The sequence below is a fragment of the Anopheles darlingi genome, chromosome 3, assembly GCF_943734745.1.
Source record: "Anopheles darlingi chromosome 3, idAnoDarlMG_H_01, whole genome shotgun sequence".
Classification (NCBI taxonomy): Eukaryota; Metazoa; Arthropoda; class Insecta; order Diptera; family Culicidae; genus Anopheles; species Anopheles darlingi.
In genome coordinates, this window is record NC_064875.1 from 23,017,914 (window position 1) to 23,038,966 (window position 21,053).

Genomic DNA, 21,053 nt, shown 5'->3' on the forward strand with positions numbered 1-21,053 from the left:
TGGAGAAACCAAACATAAACGCCAGCATGCAATGACCAGTCGAATGAAGAGTAGAGAACGCGTTGTGAACGGTTCCTTATCTCATACCGGATGACGCGCTTTTGCTCGTGAGATTGCTCTACGATTTGGTGGTAATAGTGAAATGATTCTCGATCTATGTGTTTATGTTTATGTTTATGAACTGCTTTCAATGTTAATTCTCGGTTTTATGCTACTCAGTTCTAACCGGACGGCAATCACGATCGCATCGCATCTCCGTGTCTCCATTGAATTACCAGAAATCGACGATAGTGCTGTATTTTATACTGAAATGGCTTCGCTAGACAGTGAAACTCCGATCGATTCGCTTCCAGAGGAGGTAAGCAAGTCGTTTGCGTTAACCGATTGACCGGACCGTTCTCATTGGTAGTTGATCATTCAATTGTAGGTTCTGTGCATGATTTTCGACCGACTCAATCTGAGAAACGTGAAAACTGCGTCGCTTACTTGTCGAAGATGGCACGATATCATCTTCTCAAGCGCCTACGTAAACAGATTTAAATTAGAAATCCGTTTCGAGTGGTCAACGATTGCAGAAAAATGCGCAGAATGGTCTCCAAGGCAAATGAAGAAAATGATAGATACCTTAAAACACACTCAACGATTTCATAGAAACATGAGTCTTCGCATATCACACACATTGACGGATAATGATTTTCAGGCATTTTGGGAATGTTTTCACCCGAGAGTAACGGAACATATCAACTCGCTTCAACTAGACATAATGAGCTGCTCCTCGCAATTGGCGATCTTGGCAATCCTCAATGGGATAACGCTGATGCCAAAACTACGATCGTTATCATTTGACAACTGTTCCTCACCTTACTACAACTTACCAATTCTAAGGAACGCAACTATAAACCATCTAAAGATGCGCGATCTGTGTGTTTTCCCATTTGATATGCCGGAATTACAATCATTTGAAGGACCAGCGAGCGCACTTGCTCAACCCAATCAACCGCTGGTGTACAACAATTTAAAACACATCACTATAACGGAGCTTTTAATGTTTTACAGAACCATCCCCACCAGATGGGCACACGTACACATGCCGGAAATACAATCGTTTCAAGGACCGCTGTATGCACTAGCCCAACTGGATACCATCGCTCAACCGAAGGTGTTTGCAAAACTGAAACGCGTCACGTTAACGGATTGTCTAATGCGATTTGAAAACAAATCGAGCCTCCATCGATTGGCCCGTGTAGAGACGCTGCATCTGTCAATTGACGCAATTAATGATTGGTTTCTTCCTGCAGTATGTGAGGCGTGTCCCGCACTTCAGCATCTGTATTTTGATTACCCTTGGCTCGACATCTATCCAGCTACATTAAGACAACTGTCTAAGTTTGTCAATCTTCGCCACTTAGTAATTAGCTCCATCGAAACGAGTTACACCTTGGCTGTTGGATTTGACTATGGCTTATCGCAGCTAACTCAGTTGGAGCTACTAGATCTAGGATCTCATATTTTGCAGGACCCAAGCTTAAAGCACCTTCCTAAGTCGATCAGATCTCTTACCGTGCATATCACTTCTGCGAATGAAGCAAGTGTTATAGAGACCATTACCGGCACGTTGACACAGTTGAAGAAGCTGCGTTTGAAATATCACGGACGTCGCCTTGATTCTGCACCAGCAGCAACGTTAATCGTCGATAAGCAAACGCTAAAGTTGCTTCATCTTCTTGCGCAATTAGAAGTGCTAGTGTTTGATAATGTAAAATTCACGGAGTCGGCTTTCCTTGACATGGAAGCACCGATGCATCAAATGCGTGAGCTGCTGTTCGTAAGATGTGACCTGGATCGTAATCATATTCGCGGATGCAGGGAAATGTTTCCCAATCTGAAGAAGATTGAGTTTCTATGCTGGCTACAAACGTACTACTTCAGTAACCAAATTCAATTACCTTAACCAATAAATACGTAAAATCTAGAAAAATAATGGAAAAAGATTCAAACAGCCGTATTCATTCGAGAGAATGCTATCGATCGAACGATCGAAGTTCACACACTTCTGCGGGTGTGTTCTTACGGATCTTCGCTTTCTCTGGTATTATTTCAAATTAGTTCCACCTATTCGACAGTGTGCGTAAATACAGATGGTGGAGAAACCCAGTATATTCACCAGCATGCAATGACCAGTCGAATGAAGAGTAGAGAACGCGTTGTGAACGATTCCTTATCTCATACCGGATGACGCTAGCTTTTACTCGCGCGATTGTTCTACAATTTGGTGGTAATAGTGACATGGTTCTCGATCCATATGAACTGCCTTCAATGTTAATTCTCGGTTTTATGCTACTCAGTTCTAACCGGACGGCAGTCACGATCACATCGCATCTCCGTGACTGCATTGAATCACCAGAAAGCGACGATAGTGCTGTATTTTATACTGAAATGGCCTCGCTAGACAGTGAAACTCCGATCGATTCGCTTCCAGAGGAGGTAAGCAAGTCGTTTGCGTTAATCCATTCACCGGCCCGTTCTCATTGGTAGTTGATCATTCGATTGTAGGTGCTGTGCATGATTTTCAACCGTTTGGGTATATGGAACGTGAAAAATGCATCGCTTACCTGTTGGAGATGGCACGATATCATCTTCTTAAGCGCCTACATAAAGAGATTTAAATTACAAATTTTGTTCAACTCGTCATCAAATAAAAAAGAATGCGCAGAATGGTCTCTAAGACAAATGAAGAAAGTGATAGATGCTGTAAAACACACTCGACGGTGCTATAGACGAATGCATCTGCGAATATGCCACACAGGCACGGATGACGATTTTCAGGCATTTTGGGAATGTCTTCACCCGAGAATGACGGAACATATTCGCTCGCTTAATCTACAAATAATGGGGTGTTCCTCGCAATCGGCGATCTTGGCAATCTGCAATGGGATAACGCTGATGCCAAAGCTACGATCGTTATCATTTGACAACTGTTGTACACTTTACTACAACTTACCCATTCTCAAGAGCGCTACTGTAAACCATCTAAGGATAGATGATGAGTATATTTTCCCATTCGACATGCCGGAATTACAATCATTCGAAGGACCAGCGTACGCTCTTACGCAGCCGGATCAACCGTTGATGTACGCTAATCTAAAACACGTCACGTTAACGGAAGGTTTCATGAAATCCTTGATTAAAACCATCCCCCTTCGATGGGCACATGTACGGGTGCCGGAATTACATTCATTTCAAGGGCCACTGCATTTTTTAGTTCAACTAGATTGCATCAATCAACCGCAGCAGTTAGCAAAACTGAAACGCGTCTCGTTAACGGATTATCCTTTGCGATTGGAAGGCAAATCCAAACTCCATCGATTGGCCCGTGTGGAGACACTGCAACTGATAATTGGTATAATTGATGATTGGTTCCTTCCTGCAATACGTGAGACGTGCCCCGCTCTTACGCAACTGTATTTTGGTTGGAATCGGATCGTTATCCATCCAGCCACATTAAGACAACTTTCTAAGTTTGTCAACCTTCGTCAATTAGTTATAAGATCCATCAACACAAAACATATCTTACATCTTGACTTTGACTATGGCTTATCACAGCTAACCCAGTTGGAGCTACTAGATCTGGGATCGTATGTATTGCAGGACCCAAGCTTAAAGCACCTTCCTAAGTCGATCAGATCTCTTACCGTACATATCACTTCTGCGAATGAGGCAAGTGTTATAGAGACCATTACCGGCACGTTGACACAGTTGAAGAAGCTGCGTTTGATATATCCCGGACGTCAACCTTTTTCTGCACCAGCAGCAACGTTAATCGTCGATAAGCAAACGCTAAAGTTGCTTCATCTTCTTGCGCAATTAGAAGTGCTAGTGTTTGATAATGTAAAATTCACGGAGTCGGCTTTCCTTGACATGGAAGCACCGATGCATCAAATGCGTGAGCTGCTGTTCGTAAGATGTGACCTGGATCGTAATCATATTCGCGGATGCAGGGAAATGTTTCCCAATCTGAAGAAGATTGTGTTTCGAAGGAAGCTACAAACGTACTACTTCAGTAACCAAATTCAATAACCTTAACCAATAAATACGTAAAATCTACGAAAAAAATGGGAAAAAATCCAGAAAACCGAATTCATTCGAGAGAATGTTATCGAAAGAACAAACACACACTACTGCGGGCCTATACTTTCTCTGGTATTATTTTAAATTAGTTCCATCTGTTCGACAGTGTTCGTAAGTGTAGATTGTGGGGAAACCCAGCGTATTCGTCATCGTAGGCGATGGCCCATAGAACGAAGAGTGACGAACACGTTCTAAACGACTCCTTATCACAAGCCGTGTGTCGAGTTGACCCATTAGACTGCTCTACATCTTGGGCTCAGTTATTGTGGCAAGCGTGTAGAAGGTCGGCAGGGTTCACGATCCTCATAAGCCGCGGCAGTGACCGTTGATTAGTGGCGTCCTATGTTTATCAATGGGTCAGTTCTACCCGTACAGCGATCGTGATCGCATCGTGATGTGTTGAGTAAACTGAAACCGACTATTGTGCTGTGTGCTGAGTGCAACCAGTAGAATAATGAGTGAAATGATCTCTACAGAATGTGAAACTGAAATCGATTCACTCCCGGAAGAAGTAAGTTAGTTAAACGTATTCAAACATCGGTTTTCATTGGTCAATCATTCTATTGCAGGTCCTGGGCATGATTTTCGATCACCTTGATCTGGAGAATGTGAAAAATGCGTCGCTAACATGTCGGAGATGGTGCAATATCATCTTCTTAAGCGCTTACATAAACAGATTTCGATTGCGAATAATATCACCATCTGCGAAGGCGAGGCTTCAGTTGTGGATGAAGCATGTGACGGATACTGTGAATCGCAGTCAAAGGCGCTACAGAAACTTGCGCCTGTTCGTTGGACTACATATGGTTCCTGACTTCTTGTTGTTTTGGGAAACGCTTCTCAAGAAACTCACACAATATATCTACTCGCTGCAGCTTTCTCTCCCAGACCATTTACCTGAAAATGTGATTTCTTTGATATCCGCCGGGATACAGCTGATGTCAAAGCTACGATCGTTGTCATTCTTCGCAAGGGGTCTATCTCATCAACAAATCGTTCTACGGAGCTCTTCTGTTGAGCATCTTGAAGTGGATGATGGATATGAAATTCTGCTTGATATGCCAGAGCTGCAATCGTTTACAGGACCACTGGGTGCACTTAAACAACCTTTCAACAACAACTATCAAGGGCTTGAGATCCGTAAACTGAAACTTGTTACGGTAACAAAAGGTCCAGACGATATCAACGACCTGTCCATCATCCATCGATTAGCACACGTCGAGAGACTGAAGCTATCGTTCCCCTTAGATGATAATAGGTTTCTTTTTGCAATATGTAATACGTGCACCACGCTCAAAGAGCTGTGGATTTTTGGGGAATTGATAGTTACCCATCCAGCTACCATAAGAAATCTAACCAATCTCGTCAATCTTCGTAAGCTAATATTTGAACGTATCTGGATGAAGCGCAATGCGTCTTTTACCCTTGACGTGGACTTATCAAGGTTAACGCAACTAGAAGTACTGCATCTAGGATCGAACGCGTTTTGGAAGCCGACAAGTTCAATTCGCCTTCCTAAATCGATCAGATCTATTCTCATGCCTGTTACTGTTGAGACTGAAATAGGAGTTATGCAGAGCATTGCCGGTTCTTTGACGCAGTTGCAGAAGCTGCGTTTGATTTATCCAGCGTATCGGTACAACACGGTAGATACGCGTACAATTCAGTATCTTCATAGTCTTAAGCATCTAGAGGTAGTGAAGTTTGTTAATGCGGAATCAAGTGGATCAATTTACCATGACATGGAACCTCCATTACATCGAATGCGTGAGCTGCTGATGTTAAATAATGATTCACATAACGCTAGCATCCATGGACTTTGCCAAATGTTACCCACTCTAGAGTTAACAAGTGCAGGGTACATTTAGCAAGTACATCTGGAATTAATCTTGATAATAAAATAAATTTACCATCAAATATTTAATATCAAACTCTGTTCAAGGTGACGATCTAGAGAGGTCATTGTAAAGTAGTCTTCGTCTTATGTATCTTATGTTCCTACTATCCATGTCATCATCAGTGTCCGTAAAAGTAGCCGTTGGTAGTCACACCTGATGCACACAAATTGACTCTAAACGGCCTACTAACATTGACCATCAAGTGTCTTGCACAAATCTATACCGCCTTATACTACTGTGTACAAAAAATAAGGTGACATTAGATTTATTTTGAAAGTTCCTTAATTTTTCTCCCAAATCAATTGATTTGCCATCAACGTAAACCCTCCCACACACAATGCACGAATGCAATGCCGACGAATTTTCCAGTTTTCGAAACACGTGAAAAAGTTGTCTTTAGGAATGGCCTTCGGCACCTTTTTCGCAACGGCTTGAATCTGCTCTATCGTGTCAAAACAGTGTCCCCGGAACAAAATTGTTGGGCTTGTCTAATAGCCAGAAGCCAAATGTAACCAAATCAGGCGCATACGGTTTTATTGGAACGATATTATTGAAAATTTTGGCAAAAAAGTCACAGAAAACCAACGAAGTGTTAGATGGTGCATTATCGTAATGGAGCGCTGACGCGCTTGAGATGAAAAACATTCTTCCAAATGTAATTAACGGATATGTTTGATATGCCAATATCATTAGCAAAGTTTCTTGTTTTTAATCGACGGTTTTCCAACACCGCCTCTTTGATTTTTTGGACGTGAGCTGCATCGATTGTCGTTCTAGAGCGTTCTTCCCCTTCAAAACGTTCGCGACCCTCCTGGAAGTCTTTCCACCAACTGTAAATATTTTTTTTGACATAGTATTCTCACAAAAGACTTTCTGTACCATTGGCATTGATATATTCGCAGCAGAAAAATATTTTTAATGCAAATTTTTTGCTTAAAAACGTCAAAATGGCGAAAAACGAGGAATGCACTTTTAGCAGTTCACAAAAAAATACGTATCTCAAACACTAGTGAATATTTTAACGTGAAACTTGCCATGGTTATCAATAACAGTGCTGACAACCTATAAAAATACAAAATTAAAGATATCCCTTTACGCGGGCAATTTGGAAGCCGTATCACCTTACTTTTTGGACACAGTAGTATGTGTAGATCAAACCAAAGAAACGAGCAATTAGCTGCAATAATTATTACAAAGATAGTAATGTTGGCAACTTAATCCCCTCGAATTGCATATTGGTAGTCAATGCTTGGGCAAACGTTTATTTGAGCAAGAATGGCTCAGTTTTTGGTATATTTTTTCTGGCGAATGCTGGACTATCGCGTTTATGCAGTGCAGATCAAGTTTTATGAGCACTCGTAAATATTATTTAATCAATCATTGTATTTTAAATATTCAACAATTGATAGACTCGGCCATATTGATAAATGTTGATAAAAGGTGTTGTTTGGTGTTTATAAACATAGCTCTTACCCATAGCCAACGTGCTGGGTACCCGGGTACCCGGGTGCCACTGTGTGGATCTTAATTTTAACGGCCCTTAATTGCATTTAAATTAATTCATCAAACAATTCCAACCAATTATTGGAACAATTATTGACTATAATATTTTCCATTAATAATTTGTCCAGTTGTCAGAGATTTTTAGTGCACGATACTATTTAAATCTATTTTTTTTTTGTTTTTTGGTTGGCCCGAACGTTCTGTATCTGAAACGTGAAAATCTTCGCTTCTAATCCTTTGAAACCACATTCATATTTTTTGTGTCCATCATTTGTGTCTAAACCAACAAACGATAACTTTTAGCAGCCGGTTTCTACAAATGGCAAAAGGTTTTGAAACTTCCTTGCAAAAGTGACTTTTTAAGCATAAAACTCGAGAAAACTCGAAAATAATAACTCGAGAAAAAATATGTTATAGTGAATATTATGAGTAGACACTTATTTTGTTTTAAACCTGAATTCAGCCTATTCAACCAATACACCTAACCAAATACGCAGAGCTTTGGCTTAAATTTTCGTTGAGAAAAGCACGAATTAGTTCTGGAATAAGTTTGTGAGGTAAATTTGTAAGAGAAAATATGGAGAGTAATTTATCCGGAATTTCGTGAATTTTCGAACAAATTTCCTCGTATCGTTCTTAACATAGGACTCGAAAAGAGAAAACTGAACGGGTAAGATATATTCCTATTTGTGCTACAATGGAAGAGCATAGCACAATCGCGCTAATTTATAACATCTATAAAGACTAGGTAAAATGTCATGATAATGTAAATGTTGGCCAATTATTCAATGGAATTTTTGATTTATGCGGCAAGCCCCAAGTCACATTCAATCCAGATGAACTGCAAATCGACAAATTTTGAGTCCCTTTTTCTTGATTGGCCATTGCTCTGTCAAAATGGTGCCGAGGAATCAAACAGAGGTTCTTTATCAAGGGATGTGCTAATCTGCTTTTAACGCATTTGGACTCCAATTCAATTGTGATAATTTCAACCCCAACGAGAGGTAGGACTGGTCAGATGAAATCGTTATCAAGCATTAACAATACCCGGCGTTGGCCAAAAACTTATCAGCAATTCCAGTAAACACTTACCAAACCAGAGCGAATGTTGGACACCTCAATGACGAACGCATTTCGCCCAGTAGCTGATAAAAACGTGATGTTTATCGAGGCGGAAACAGCAGATGAAGAGATAACCATTTAGTTCGAGCGATTTACAGGTGTTTAGCAGTGCCTAAAAATTGTTCACGAGTGGTCTCCATCGTGGCCGTGACTTCAATTAGTAGGTTTGGTCGTTATTCTTATTCTTGCTGGCCTCTCTGCCAACAGTTGCAACATTCGTCATGGCTTGCGAGCGATTCCTAAGAAAAGCAATAAAGCAATTTATTTATCGGGAACGGGAATATGGAGACCATATAACCCGTACCTGGAAAAAGATTAGATAACGAATTCGACATAACCAACACAGCCCAAGATCTCAGCATTTTTCACTTGTGCGGCACTGACTTAGTTGCATTGATTCCATCATTCTATTTGAGTATGGTGCCAAAAAATATGGCAAAGAATATTATGTTAAAACACATAAAACATGGTTTGTCTATTCCGCAAACGAAATAAGAAATTGCTTAATCGAAAGATCAAGGGTTACACATACCTCAGGCTACGGTTTATTAAGGTTATCAATAAAGATAAACCAATTGATAAGAATATCAGCGGGTTTCAGTTAAAAAGGTGGGCACACGCGTCGCATAGCTGTAGTACAGACAACAGAGCCATTCTTACACGAGTAATACCGTTGAGAAGAGAAGAACATTGATTGGATTCAGCGAAAGAGGCGTAAGAGTGCGCGAGTGGTTTCTTCATCGCTTGAGACACCAAGGGTTCTGTACTTTATTTAAAGTGTGTCAGTTAGTTTATGAAAGTGGTACCGTTTGTGCACGTTCAAGTTTGATCCCTTACCTAGGGATATCTTAGTGCTTAGTAGTTGAGTTTCATCTGGCTGATTTCTACAAGTTTATCCCGTATTCATCTTTGGTAGACAGTTATGTAAGTTGTAGCATTAAGATAAAATGAAATGTCCTCTTATTGTAGCTAGCTGTAAGCCCTTCTTTTATCGTTCAATGAACGGACGGTGTTTCAAAATGCCAGCAAAACGCTATCGAAACATTAATACCTTTTTTGTGAGGGACAATCGTTTTTTTTTTTAAATCTAAGTTCAAAGTCCCCCAACTATAACCTCGGTTTGTACTGCATTCGTTGCTTGATTGATTGATTCTTCTCAGGTTTATAATTGATTTTGGATTCTTACAAGCGTGACAAAACATTGCTTTTTCATCTGTTGCGTTTTCGCAACTAATTCGAAAAACCAAAACGATGGTTCTTTAAACTGCAATCTCAAACTGAAGCCTTAATCTTCATTCACCAAATAGAAAAGATAAAATTGGTCCGCAAGCGCGAAGCGTTTCAGAAGTTAAACGCGAATTAGGGTTTAGTGACGTTTGAACAATAAATCCCTTGCGTTCTTCGCAGCGTTAGAGTTTGCAAAGAGGAGGATTCTCCTGGCATCTTCCTGCCAGGGCACTTCTCGGTTGTCGTTGTTGGTTGTCGGTTGGTTTCATAAAGGGACGTTCAATGACCACCAGCCTAATAATTTTTTTTAACTTCTAACTGTGTAATGAAATGCAAAGATGCAGCGCGAACTTCGTTGTATGTAGCTCTATTTTATTCGATTACTCAAATCAAGCAGCAGCTCAAAAAACAGTCCGCTGTTCACGGCTGCTCCTTATCATTCTCTAATAATGTACGTGTGCGTGCGCGCAGGAGAGCCTCTTGCGGCTGCGCACGAGCCCTACCGATAAACCCATTATCGATATCGGGACTATCGGTAACAAACTGTATGCAATGAATAATGGAAATCAAGTTGATGTCTTATACACCGATTTCACTAAAGCTTTCGATAGAGTTGACATCCCTTGCCTTCTCTATAAACAATCAAAATTAGGCTTCAATCTCAAATTATAAAACTGACTACTCTCTTATTTAACCGGTAGAACGCAACAGGTCTGGTTCAAAGGGATCTTGTCGCCAGAGGTTAAAGTAACCTCGGGAGTTCCACAACTGAGACCAGGTTTCATCTAGGTCCTCTCCTTTTTATCCATTTTGTTAACAACGTTGAGCAAGCTCTTACTAATCTTAACATATTAATATATGCGGATGACATGAAACTCTTTCGAGTTATTGGTAACCCTTCAGACATGGCAATTTTTCAGCCCGAGGTTGACAATGTGAATAAGTGTATATCCATTTCAATTTCAAGAAAGCGCAATATAACCCATGTACCCGTAGTTATCGCACAAAACAACGTTCAAATGACTAATCAGGTTATGGATCTGGGAAACTTACAGGACACTCAATTAAACTTTTCAGAATACTATAGCAAAATAATATAAAAGGCAACCAACATACTTGGTTTTATAAAAAGCTTTAGTTTCCACTTTGACGATCCATATACCATCAAAATGCTATATATAACTTATGTCAGGCCATATGGGAGTCAGAGAACAAATTATGCATAAAACAACCTAGTCAACAAAATGTTGACATGCTATAACAAGTACTCCCAAAAATTAGATGTAACTATGAATAAGGCCAACCTAAACAAAGTTTTATTAGCTCGTAGCTTTTTTTTATTTAAAACTACTTACAAATATGCCTGTTTTTATTTTACTTTAGGTCTCCCTTTAAAGTAATTTAATTTTTAGCCAAAGACGAATTAGTTAAGAAGAATATAGTCTATAAATTTGGTCTACTTGTTTGACTTCAATAAAACCAAATCATCTGTCGGATTTCATCGGAGAGTATCCATGGTAACGCGCAAGGCAAGATGGCTAAATTTCGGTATACGTGTCGAGCGTAGTAACTCTGGCTCTGCTTGCTGGATCGCTGACATTTGGGTATAGACGTTTGAGTGTTCATGCTGCCCCCGAAACGTAAACTGTTTGGCATTAATCTTTATGCTAGAGTTTGCGCTTAATATGACATGGGCTGAAAGGTATTACTAAACTTTACATCCCACCGATGACTATGTGTGAGGTTGTTGGATGTTGAGTTGATTGTTAACTCCGCTAAACGAAATCCCGTTGGGCTACGAAGCAGAGGGTTCTCTCACCATTAAACCGGCAGTACAACGAGGAAAGCATCAGTTCAGTTTGTTGATCTTTTATGGCGAATACCTTCTGGCCAACCGATATTAGCTAGCCATCTCCGAAGGAGCACTGAGTCCCTCGCACAATGCGTGTTGACTCTGTCGTTCACCAGGATCAGATGAAAGATCAGCTGACGAGTGGGGCGACGACCATCAACGCAGTCAATCATATGTTTTCTTTGATTGGGCAAATATGTTTACGGCTTTAAAAAGCTTGTTTTGTAGTTTTTAATAGTTGCGGAAAACTCAGCCGATACTTTAGCATGTAACAAGTTCCGGTCAACCTAGTTTAAAAACAGTCCCGTTTCCAAAGTCGTCAACTTTCACGCGATCGATGATTTCACCTCAATCCTTGACTAGCGTTTACCTAGCTGGACAGTTCTGCATTATCTCCATACCTCCACTACATAATTTATTCGTCAAAAAAGCTGTTCATTACATCAAATTCCATCGCGTGATTTGTTGACGCCATCGCCTCGTGGTTAAGCTCTTTGTATTCTCTGTTCAAACACAATCTCGTGCAAACTGCCATGGACCCATAAGTTACGACATTCCTTTCTTTTCTCTTTCTAGTCTAACATTCTTGTATACCGATTAATTCGAAGATACTAGGAAAACTTGTCGTACAAGTAATTACGAGAGATTCGCAGCATTAAATGGCGACTCCAGGTTCATCCCAACGCCATGGCGGCAATAAGAAGAAACATCAAGATCCTGATAAAACCAAAAGAAATCTCTCAGGCCTGAAACATGCACTTCATGGAACGTCGTATCAATTGAAGCTGGGAATCGTTGTTTCCCTAGCGAATACCAAAAAGACTTTGGTTTCAACCGAAAAATTCAGCTTTACAGTTACGGCAGAGGATCCTACAGCTGGAAAGTTCGATGATATTGTGTATGCTTTCCAACATGGCGACAAAACCGGAACTCTGAAGATTCAATCGAAACACAAGCTGTGTCTATCTTCCTGTAAGAGTGAAGTTCAGCAAGGGAACATATCAGCTACCGAGATTCAAATGGAACACAAACAGGAATCATCTATCCCCAAGATTACACTGAATGACCTCCTCGCAGACTCAAAAAATGATTTTTTTATCCAGCAATACTTTAAATCATTTTGTGACCTACAAGAACAACAGGCAATAAAAAATGACGTGGAAGGATTGATCATTTGCACCAACGCAGATTTAGATAACGACGCAAAAGTAATGTGGAACGAAATAGATGCAGCTGTCCTGAGCGATTCAACGACTTCTTTGGATTTCTACACTTCCTCATTATTCGATAAGGCTGGAGGTAAATGCTATCAACTCAAAACTAATCATAAATGTGCTGCGTTAGCTAAGCTGTTGATCAATGCCATCAAATCAAAGGAGCAAATGGTAACCTGGCAAAGACCTCTTTTCAAAGAGTATCGTGCTGCCATTCTGGATATAATTGATAAGGATAGTAATTCAGGGAATATTCCTTCATTCAAATTTACAGGTAATTTTTTGAATCCAACCTATTCTAACTCAAAACCAGGCTATATAGCATTTAGACAAGAGTTCGAAGTTCAATACCGAGAAGAATTAACGATCGAGGGATGTGTATGGGATCAGTTAAAAGAGGAACAGGTATATGTTTCGAACGACTTTCTGTTGGATGAAAAAAATCAGTATTCTTCGTCAGATTCATTTCTAGATGATAATGTGGATGATTCCTTCAAATTGTTTTGTGATCGGTTTCGTTTAGTGTGTGGTTCTTACAGTGAGCAAGGGTTGGATGACGCAATAGCAGAAATTTGGAGAAGTTTGCATGCTGATTATGATCACATGGCTCTTGGTCAACGGAATGGAAATCTTGAAGAGAAAGTTGCTACCGAAAGACTATTTAAAACGAATTTTGATTGGCTGATGGATCCATTTGCCAAACCATTGCATTCAGAGGATATACAAAAGGATTTCGAAAATATTGAAAACACTCTAGTACACATTAAGTTGAAGGGTATATCTGATAAACTACGCAGGAAAGTTATGACGACACCTTTTCGTATTAAACAAGATATTCTCAAAGCTTCTGACTTATATGCATCTGTTAAATCTAAAAGCCGTCAAGAAGTTGTGGCATATGACATTTCATTTGGTGCGATGGTAATATCAGACATTTTGCATCTACAGGGTAAAGATCCGATTTTCCTCGAAGAATCGGATTTTCTTAACGTTTTCAAAGCAACGAAGAGTATTATTTCTTCCCTTCCTCTACACGCCAACTGTTTAATAATTATCTGCAAAGGAATGGACACTGTCTCTGTAGATATGTTTAAAAATTATGAAATTCAAGTTTTTCTTATCAAGAAACCAAGCAACACACAATCAAATAACCATGTAGAATCAGTTGATCTTAGTGAGTTTCGTGTACGCGACTTGATGGAAGAATCATTGAATCAGTTTGTTGGTCAAACCATTTCCTTATGCACCACAACTATTTTTCCATCCAAGATATTCCAGATCAATTTCCTAGATCTTCCAATCGAGGAGATTTTCAAATGTTTGGATTGGGGAAAGCAAATGGAAGAGAACAACGAAATTTCGAAGAAATATCGTGAAATCGAAAGCACTTATGTTCATCGTCCATGGGCTAATGAGGAAAGCATCCTTCAAGAAGAGAACATACGGTGGAGGAAAGATACCCCCGTACTGAATAGCATTAAAGAACCCCAGAAGGAAGGAATGAGGTTGAATGAAATAATGAAAAGTTTAAAGGAGGAGCGGAGTTTCATAAAAATTTTCGGAAAAGCAAAGAATTCAGAGAAAAAGTACGAACCAATCATTAGCGACGAATGTAAAAAGGTGTTGATATTGATAGGAGAAGCAGGACACGGAAAGTCAACCAGCCTCACATGGTTGGCTTGGCATTTGCGGAAACGAAATCCTTCATCTTGGGTTGTACGATGTAACCTATCTGATCATTGTTCCGACTTTAAACCATTTATGCAGGGCCAAAAAGGTGCGGCTAAAATAGTTATCGATGAAACAGAAGCATTGAGAATGTTGTATAAGTTGCTTTGTTCATCACTTCGAATAAAACCGGGAATGGCTGAGAAGTGCTTGCTTCTTTTGAAAGGAAAGGCAAATGTGAGCGAAGATTTGACGAAAAAACACGGTCTATCCTTAAACAACTCAATCCAACTGCTTGTATTCAAAGAAAAGTTTAATGCAGAAGAATTGGTGTTGTTGCTGGACGGGTTTGATGAAATTGCACCACATTATAAGGAAGTGGTGTTACGATTTCTCTGCCTGTTTAAACAATTTAAAGGAGTTAGAAAATTATACCTCACCAGTCGTCCGTACGGATTCAAAAAACAGTTCAAAAAGAGTTTCAAAGATCCCTCATTTTTCAAATTAAAACCGCTATCGCTTGAAGACAAAGGGACTATTCTGTTTAAGATGATGAAGGTAAAATGGAATAATGGGAATATTGACAATGAAGCGGTATCTGATTTCTATAAATCGTTGTGTATAATGATACTCAGTAGTTTAAGTGACATGAGTGATGTCCCATTAAACCTGATGATGGCTGTAGACATTCTTGGCGATCGTGTTTATAATATTGAAAATATAAATCAACAGCTTTCCTCTCAAACATTCAACATACAGCAGCTTGAGCCGATCATACATTTATCGAAGGCGTCGTTTACCGTGGAAGAGTTTGTGAAGGTAAAGATCCGACAACTTCTCTATGACAAAAATGGGGGAGATAAAAATGTAGCAGATAAACCACAAGAAATTGAAAGATTTGAAAAGGCCATAGATGAAGTGAAACGGCTCCATGGATTAGTGGCCTTATGGGTGTTGTTTAACGAGAATGAGCGACATATTATCTTATCGGCAAATGAGATACGCGAGGGCCAGGATTACGTGAAAAAAATACATGAAGGCAGTGAAAAAACTGGAATAATTCATAGCACCGGCGATGGGGAAATACACTTTATTCATCGTACATTCGTTGAATACTTGGCTGCTTGGTGGATTATCAAGCAGCGAGTAGAAGGGAATCAACAAGTCAGAAAAAAGATATATTTCCTTCATTCGTTCTGGTATGAGGAGCGTAAAGAACTGTGGGCGAATATTGACTTTATTCTTGCCAAACGCCATCCCCTACATCTGGCTATTATTGAGAGTGATTGGAAAAAAGTAGAATCATTACTTTCTTCAAATCCAAAGTTACTCTATGAAAAAAATGATGGATATAGAACTCCATTGCATCTAATTGCTGTATATTATGACTTTGAAGAAGACTGGGCACACTTTTTACCAGATTGGATTGAATTCGACATAATAAACGCAAAAGAAAAACTATTTGGTTGCACGGCTTTGGATTTCGCGTTCTATAGGAAAAAGCCCCGATTGGTATATTATCTTTTACATCAAGGGGCCACAATCGATGTAAATTTTCTTACCGAGCAGGTAGCTGGTTCAGCTGGTAAAGATAAAATTTATAAAGCTGCACAATATGTTAAATATGTTATAAGATATTTGAGCCGTCATGCAATCGAGTACGAGTCACATGATGCCTGTAAAAAGATGAAGCAATTTTGTGATAACGTGGTTGCTGACTTGATAAACGAGATTCAGGAAATTTCAGGACTTGATAAACAAGAATTCAGGAAAACCCTTATTTTAATGGAAACTTTTAGTATCGAAAAACAATTTATCTTGATAGATGTTATCAGATGTGATTCTGTTTGGATGCTGCAGAGTGTAATTCAGGCGTTTGGAAAATACTCCTTTCGAAGGATAAGGAATTCATATTTCGATTTGGCTTTGAACTACAACTCATTTTTTGTAGTTAAATACTTAATGGGAGAAGATTCATCTATTTTACACAACAAATGCCTTTGGAAATGCGTTTTATATGCTGCTCTGTATGATTACAAAATTGAATTCAAATATTTTGTTGATCTCTACTGCTCTAGATTTAAGATAAAAAATTTTCAACCAGGTTCGATAGAAAGAGATGAAGCATGTTATCTTGGAAGCGATTATTTAGATGATAATACCAAGAATTTAGTTTGCGATTTCAAATATAACATACATTGGTCAAAACTGGGAATACCGACTGAAGTCATGATTGATGAAAACATACTCTCGTTGTTGGTTATATGTGCGGCAACAGCAAGACCATCTATGCTTAGGTATTTGCTAGAGTCATGCAAGTTGAATCTTTGCGTTAGTACTGTCTATTCTCTAGCAATGATAACTAAACAGTTGTTTTCGAAAATGCATCATATGGCTGTAATAAAACCAAAAAAGGCATATGAATGTCTGTTGGATCTGGCATCGAATATAAGCGACGTGGAAGCGAATAAAATGCTTCATCTTAGCATAACATCCAATCTTATTCAATTCTCAAAATGTCTGATAGAGCGATACAATATCGACTTCCAGGCTGTTGATGAGCTAAAGGGTTGGAATGTGTTCCATTTATGTGCTTCAAATCAACGATCATTCTGGGTTGAAGAAGTAACCTCTGTTGATCACTATTCTTCTCATGTTGATGGTAATAAAACTGATTTTTTCCGTTACATGCTAGCAAAAGCAAGCGACATGGATTGCTTTGGTATTTTGGATAACAAAGGAAGAAGCATTCTCCACCTCGCAATGGAAAATGGACAGAGAAGCATAGTGGAACTCATTTTGGTTCGAAAATTGGGACTTAATGATTTAGATGAAATCGAAAACCTTACCGTTGTTGCCATATCAAACATAACATTTTGCTACCATGCGATTCACGAGATTTCGAAATTGGTTGGAGAGAAATGGTGGCATTGGAATGTACTTTGTTTTTTAGGCTGGCGAATAGCTAAGATTTCATTAACCATCGACAAACAATCACAAGAGTCGAATAGAGGCCGCTTGTTACTCCAAGATAATGCCAAAAAGATGTACGAAATGGCAATGAAATGCAGATCCCTATACCTTATGTACTATTTGCATCGTGAATTCCCAGACGCGATTCCATCACCGGTTTATGATGCAGGTTGGTTAGCATGCACAGCAAGGAGTCTGTATTCGTCAGACTTCCTTCCTGTCACCAAATGGCTGCTCAATCCAAACGACGTGGATCAGCATGCAAATTTGTATGAAGTTTTTGAAAAATGTGATGATGGAGGATATGATTTTACTTCAGTGAATTTCGAGGAATTAGTCAACCAAGTTGAAACGATTGTATCGACCAACCGATCGGTGGAAGAGGTTTGTAAATCAAAGCTCTTGGCCCTCGCTGTATGCCTGAAACAGGAACTAATGATAAAACATTTGTGTGAAACATTGAAAGTAAATATCGATTGGAAGGTTCTTATCGATATTATGGTAATTGCACATCAGTCATATATTGATCCGGTACCGGAAACTAAAATCACAAATGGATGTCCATTCGAAAAGCCTGATTTTGTTCCGATTTTCAAATATCTCTTTGAACGAATCACCAATCTTGGCGAAATAGATACCGAGGGTGCAAATGTGTTACATCGTGCTGCACAAAATGGACTCGGTTGTATGGCCAAGTTCTTGATCAAACACAACATGGTCGATGTCATGACCCACAATGAGCAGAATGGATGGAATATATTCCACTACTTTGCTCAAGCAGCAGATTCAAATGTTGCTACACTGAAAATGATAAGCTACTGCCTTTAATAACTAAATGGTTGCTTGAGATCACATCAATTGACTTTCGGCGCTCGTCCTTGACGGAAAGTCACAAGAATAAAATCAAGCAGCATTGCTTCAACAGTAACGAAAGAAGAAAGAGTGTTATCCATGTTGCTGTTGAGGCTGATAACATTGAGACGGTAGAATACATGATTCAATGTCGTCTCGGAATTGGCTTCATAGACAAACGCGTAATAAGAAATTCAGACGAATGCTCGCGCTACAGAGAATGTTATCATGAGCTTAGTCAAATAGTAGCACAATTTCCATTCAATGGATATTGTGATTACCTTTTACATTGCTTAACTAATTCAATCTACAGATTCTCACCAGAAAACATTGAACATATAACGGAACAAGGGAATGTAGAAGATCATATCGTTGAAGACGCCTTCCGATCAGCAATAATGTATCGATCGGTCAAAATATTAGAGCATCTGATGATTGAGTATGAGGATCAGATGCGTCAAGCATTGGCTAGAAGCACTAACAACGAATTGCTTGCCTGCATGATGGAATGCATCATAACGAACAGAACCAACATGTTCAAAGTGCTCGTTAGACATTATCGTAACTTACAAGGCATTGAACCAAGCATGGAGGTTGAGTATAAGAATGAGGAAAATGACAACATTGATTTAGCCACGATTGATGAGGACGAAATAAAATGGCGAATCATCAATGAATTGTCCAATGATGTGACTTTGAATCGAGACTATCTGCATCTACTTATTCTGTCAGTTGCGTATGGAAGGCTCTCGATGACACGATTTTTGGTTGAAATGCTTCAGCTGGAGGTCAACAAATCATTGATTCTATTAATCATGAAAGTGTTAAAAGATCTGTGGGATGTGAATTTTAGGACAGCATCGCCAGTATATGAATATCTCGCGAGCAGATGTGAAGGAAACGCTAATTTGTTTCATCTTTGCATACAAGCTGAGTGTTATAATATGCTCTACTACCTAATAAAAGAGAAAAAGCTTGACCCGCATGAAATTGACTCGGAGAATGGATGGAATGCTGGTCACTATTTTGTTTCGGATCCGAATAGGAATTCGTGTTACAAGGAATTTACTTGGTTGGTAGAAGCGTATAATATGGACTGTTTTGATGTTTACGATCGAAATGGTAGAAGTATTATTCATTTGGCAATAGAAAATGGTCACGACGCGATAGTAAAATACATCCTTAGTCGCAGATTGGGACTCACAAGTAATATCCAACCATGGTATGAGTGGGACTCGGAGAAAATAGAAACACAATTCTATGAACTGCAACAAACTCTAGAAACGCTTAGGGAAAACATATCACAGGAAAAGAAACAGGATATACAGATCATATTAGAGAAGGTAACAGACCAAAAAATTGCCCTAACACTATATAAACAAATGTTCAAAAGGGAACCTTGATAAAAAGCATTTTTTCTTTACTTTCGATATCGTCGTTCTGAGCAATAGGATGTAGCTAAGCTAGATAGCATGTACATGTAGTAGTAGATTCAAGATAAATAGAATAAAATATAAATATAATAAATAGGTTATTTTTAATGGTTAGCCACAGAATCACGCAACAATAGTTTCGTTGTCTGAAGCGTTGTAGAAAGAAATGGCTTTTTGATCCCTTGCAGAGCGGCTATGTAGATCCGGGTAAGTAAATAGATCGATGGGCTCATAGCATAGTCGTAGCCATCTTGCTTTCATCTAGAGCAATCGTTGAAGTAGTGGAATCGTTGTTTGTCTACTGTTGATGTTCTGGGATTGATTTTTTCAATCGACCGATAGGGAATTATAATAAGTTTCAGCTTCCAACATTTTCAGCACTCTACCGCATCACATCGGTCCGGCTCTACTCCTTAAATCCTCCTCGTCGAAACTACCGGTACACCATAGCTATGGCCATTGTTTGTCCTTATGCGAAACTGCACGGTGAAAAAGATGCCGGTTTCTGGGAGGCTTGAAGATGGTTGAAGATATTCCCATTTTCCAATATGGATTAGACACTACGCCTCACGAAATTATTTCACAGGTTAGTGTATTGCATTGTATTGTGTAGTGTATTGCATTGTTAGTGTATTAAATCGTATAACAATATCGTTGATTCGCTAACCAGGAAGATGGAGAACAGCCTCGCGTATGGGAATAGTGCACGATTTTCAAAGGACTGGAAAACTGTGATTCCATGTTCTATGTTTTCAATGCAAAACTTTACCTTACGAATATCACAATTCTAATTAGCAACGAATTCTTCTCCAGATGATATCATTGGAAAAAGGGCCGTTGCAGAATTTCTTACGCGCTAAAGGGGTTTTCAATCCATCAAGTAGACAGGAGTGGTTTTCTGATTCGCATTCTGATCACATACATCCGCCCACCACGATGTTGCACCAAATGAATGTTAACAGATTGTTGTATCCAGTGTATGGGTTGAGTGTTGTTGATGGGAAAGCTTTACGTAGACCTTTTCATCGCTCTAACTCTCTCGTTCAAACAAAAAGGGCAAGCAAAACGTAACCAAACCAAATCATTATGCTATTACGAGGGTGAATCAAATATAAACGAGACTTAATTTTTAGCAAATTTATGTTTAGTTTAAACGTACAAAAGCTATTTTTTTATTTTCCTA

The 21,053-nt window shown here is 39.2% G+C and overlaps 2 protein-coding genes across 3 annotated transcripts; both read left to right on the forward strand.

The window, feature by feature from the left end:
- The first annotated feature begins 236 nt into the window (after nucleotides 1-236).
- On the forward strand, nucleotides 237-4,097 carry LOC125957191 (uncharacterized). Of its 2 annotated transcripts, XM_049689700.1 has the most exons (3): nucleotides 237-358; nucleotides 428-1,585; nucleotides 3,718-4,097. In XM_049689700.1, the coding sequence occupies exons 1-3, from the start codon at nucleotides 311-313 to the stop codon at nucleotides 4,075-4,077; spliced, it is 1,566 nt and encodes a 521-aa protein (XP_049545657.1). In that variant the 5' UTR covers nucleotides 237-310; the 3' UTR covers nucleotides 4,078-4,097. The 2 variants fall into 2 exon arrangements, with proteins under 2 accessions (XP_049545657.1, XP_049545656.1); XM_049689699.1 differs by lacking the exon at nucleotides 3,718-4,097 and having other exon boundaries at nucleotides 428-1,963.
- A 405-nt stretch (nucleotides 4,098-4,502) lies between these two features.
- LOC125953730 (uncharacterized) lies at nucleotides 4,503-5,996 on the forward strand. Its single transcript, XM_049683484.1, has 2 exons — nucleotides 4,503-4,639; nucleotides 4,698-5,996. The coding sequence occupies exons 1-2, from the start codon at nucleotides 4,583-4,585 to the stop codon at nucleotides 5,994-5,996; spliced, it is 1,356 nt and encodes a 451-aa protein (XP_049539441.1). The 5' UTR covers nucleotides 4,503-4,582.
- The last annotated feature ends 15,057 nt before the right edge of the window (nucleotides 5,997-21,053 follow it).

Bases quoted from the DNA above. Each gene is read 5' to 3' on its own strand.
- LOC125953730 (XM_049683484.1), top strand. From the start codon at position 4,583: ATGAGTGAAATGATCTCTACAGAATGTGAAACTGAAATCGATTCACTC. The intron at 4,640-4,697 runs GTAAGTTAGTTA...ATTCTATTGCAG, and splicing joins TCGATTCACTCCCGGAAGAA to GTCCTGGGCATGATTTTCGA.
- LOC125957191 (XM_049689699.1), top strand. From the start codon at position 311: ATGGCTTCGCTAGACAGTGAAACTCCGATCGATTCGCTTCCAGAGGAG. The intron at 359-427 runs GTAAGCAAGTCG...ATTCAATTGTAG, and splicing joins TCGATTCGCTTCCAGAGGAG to GTTCTGTGCATGATTTTCGA.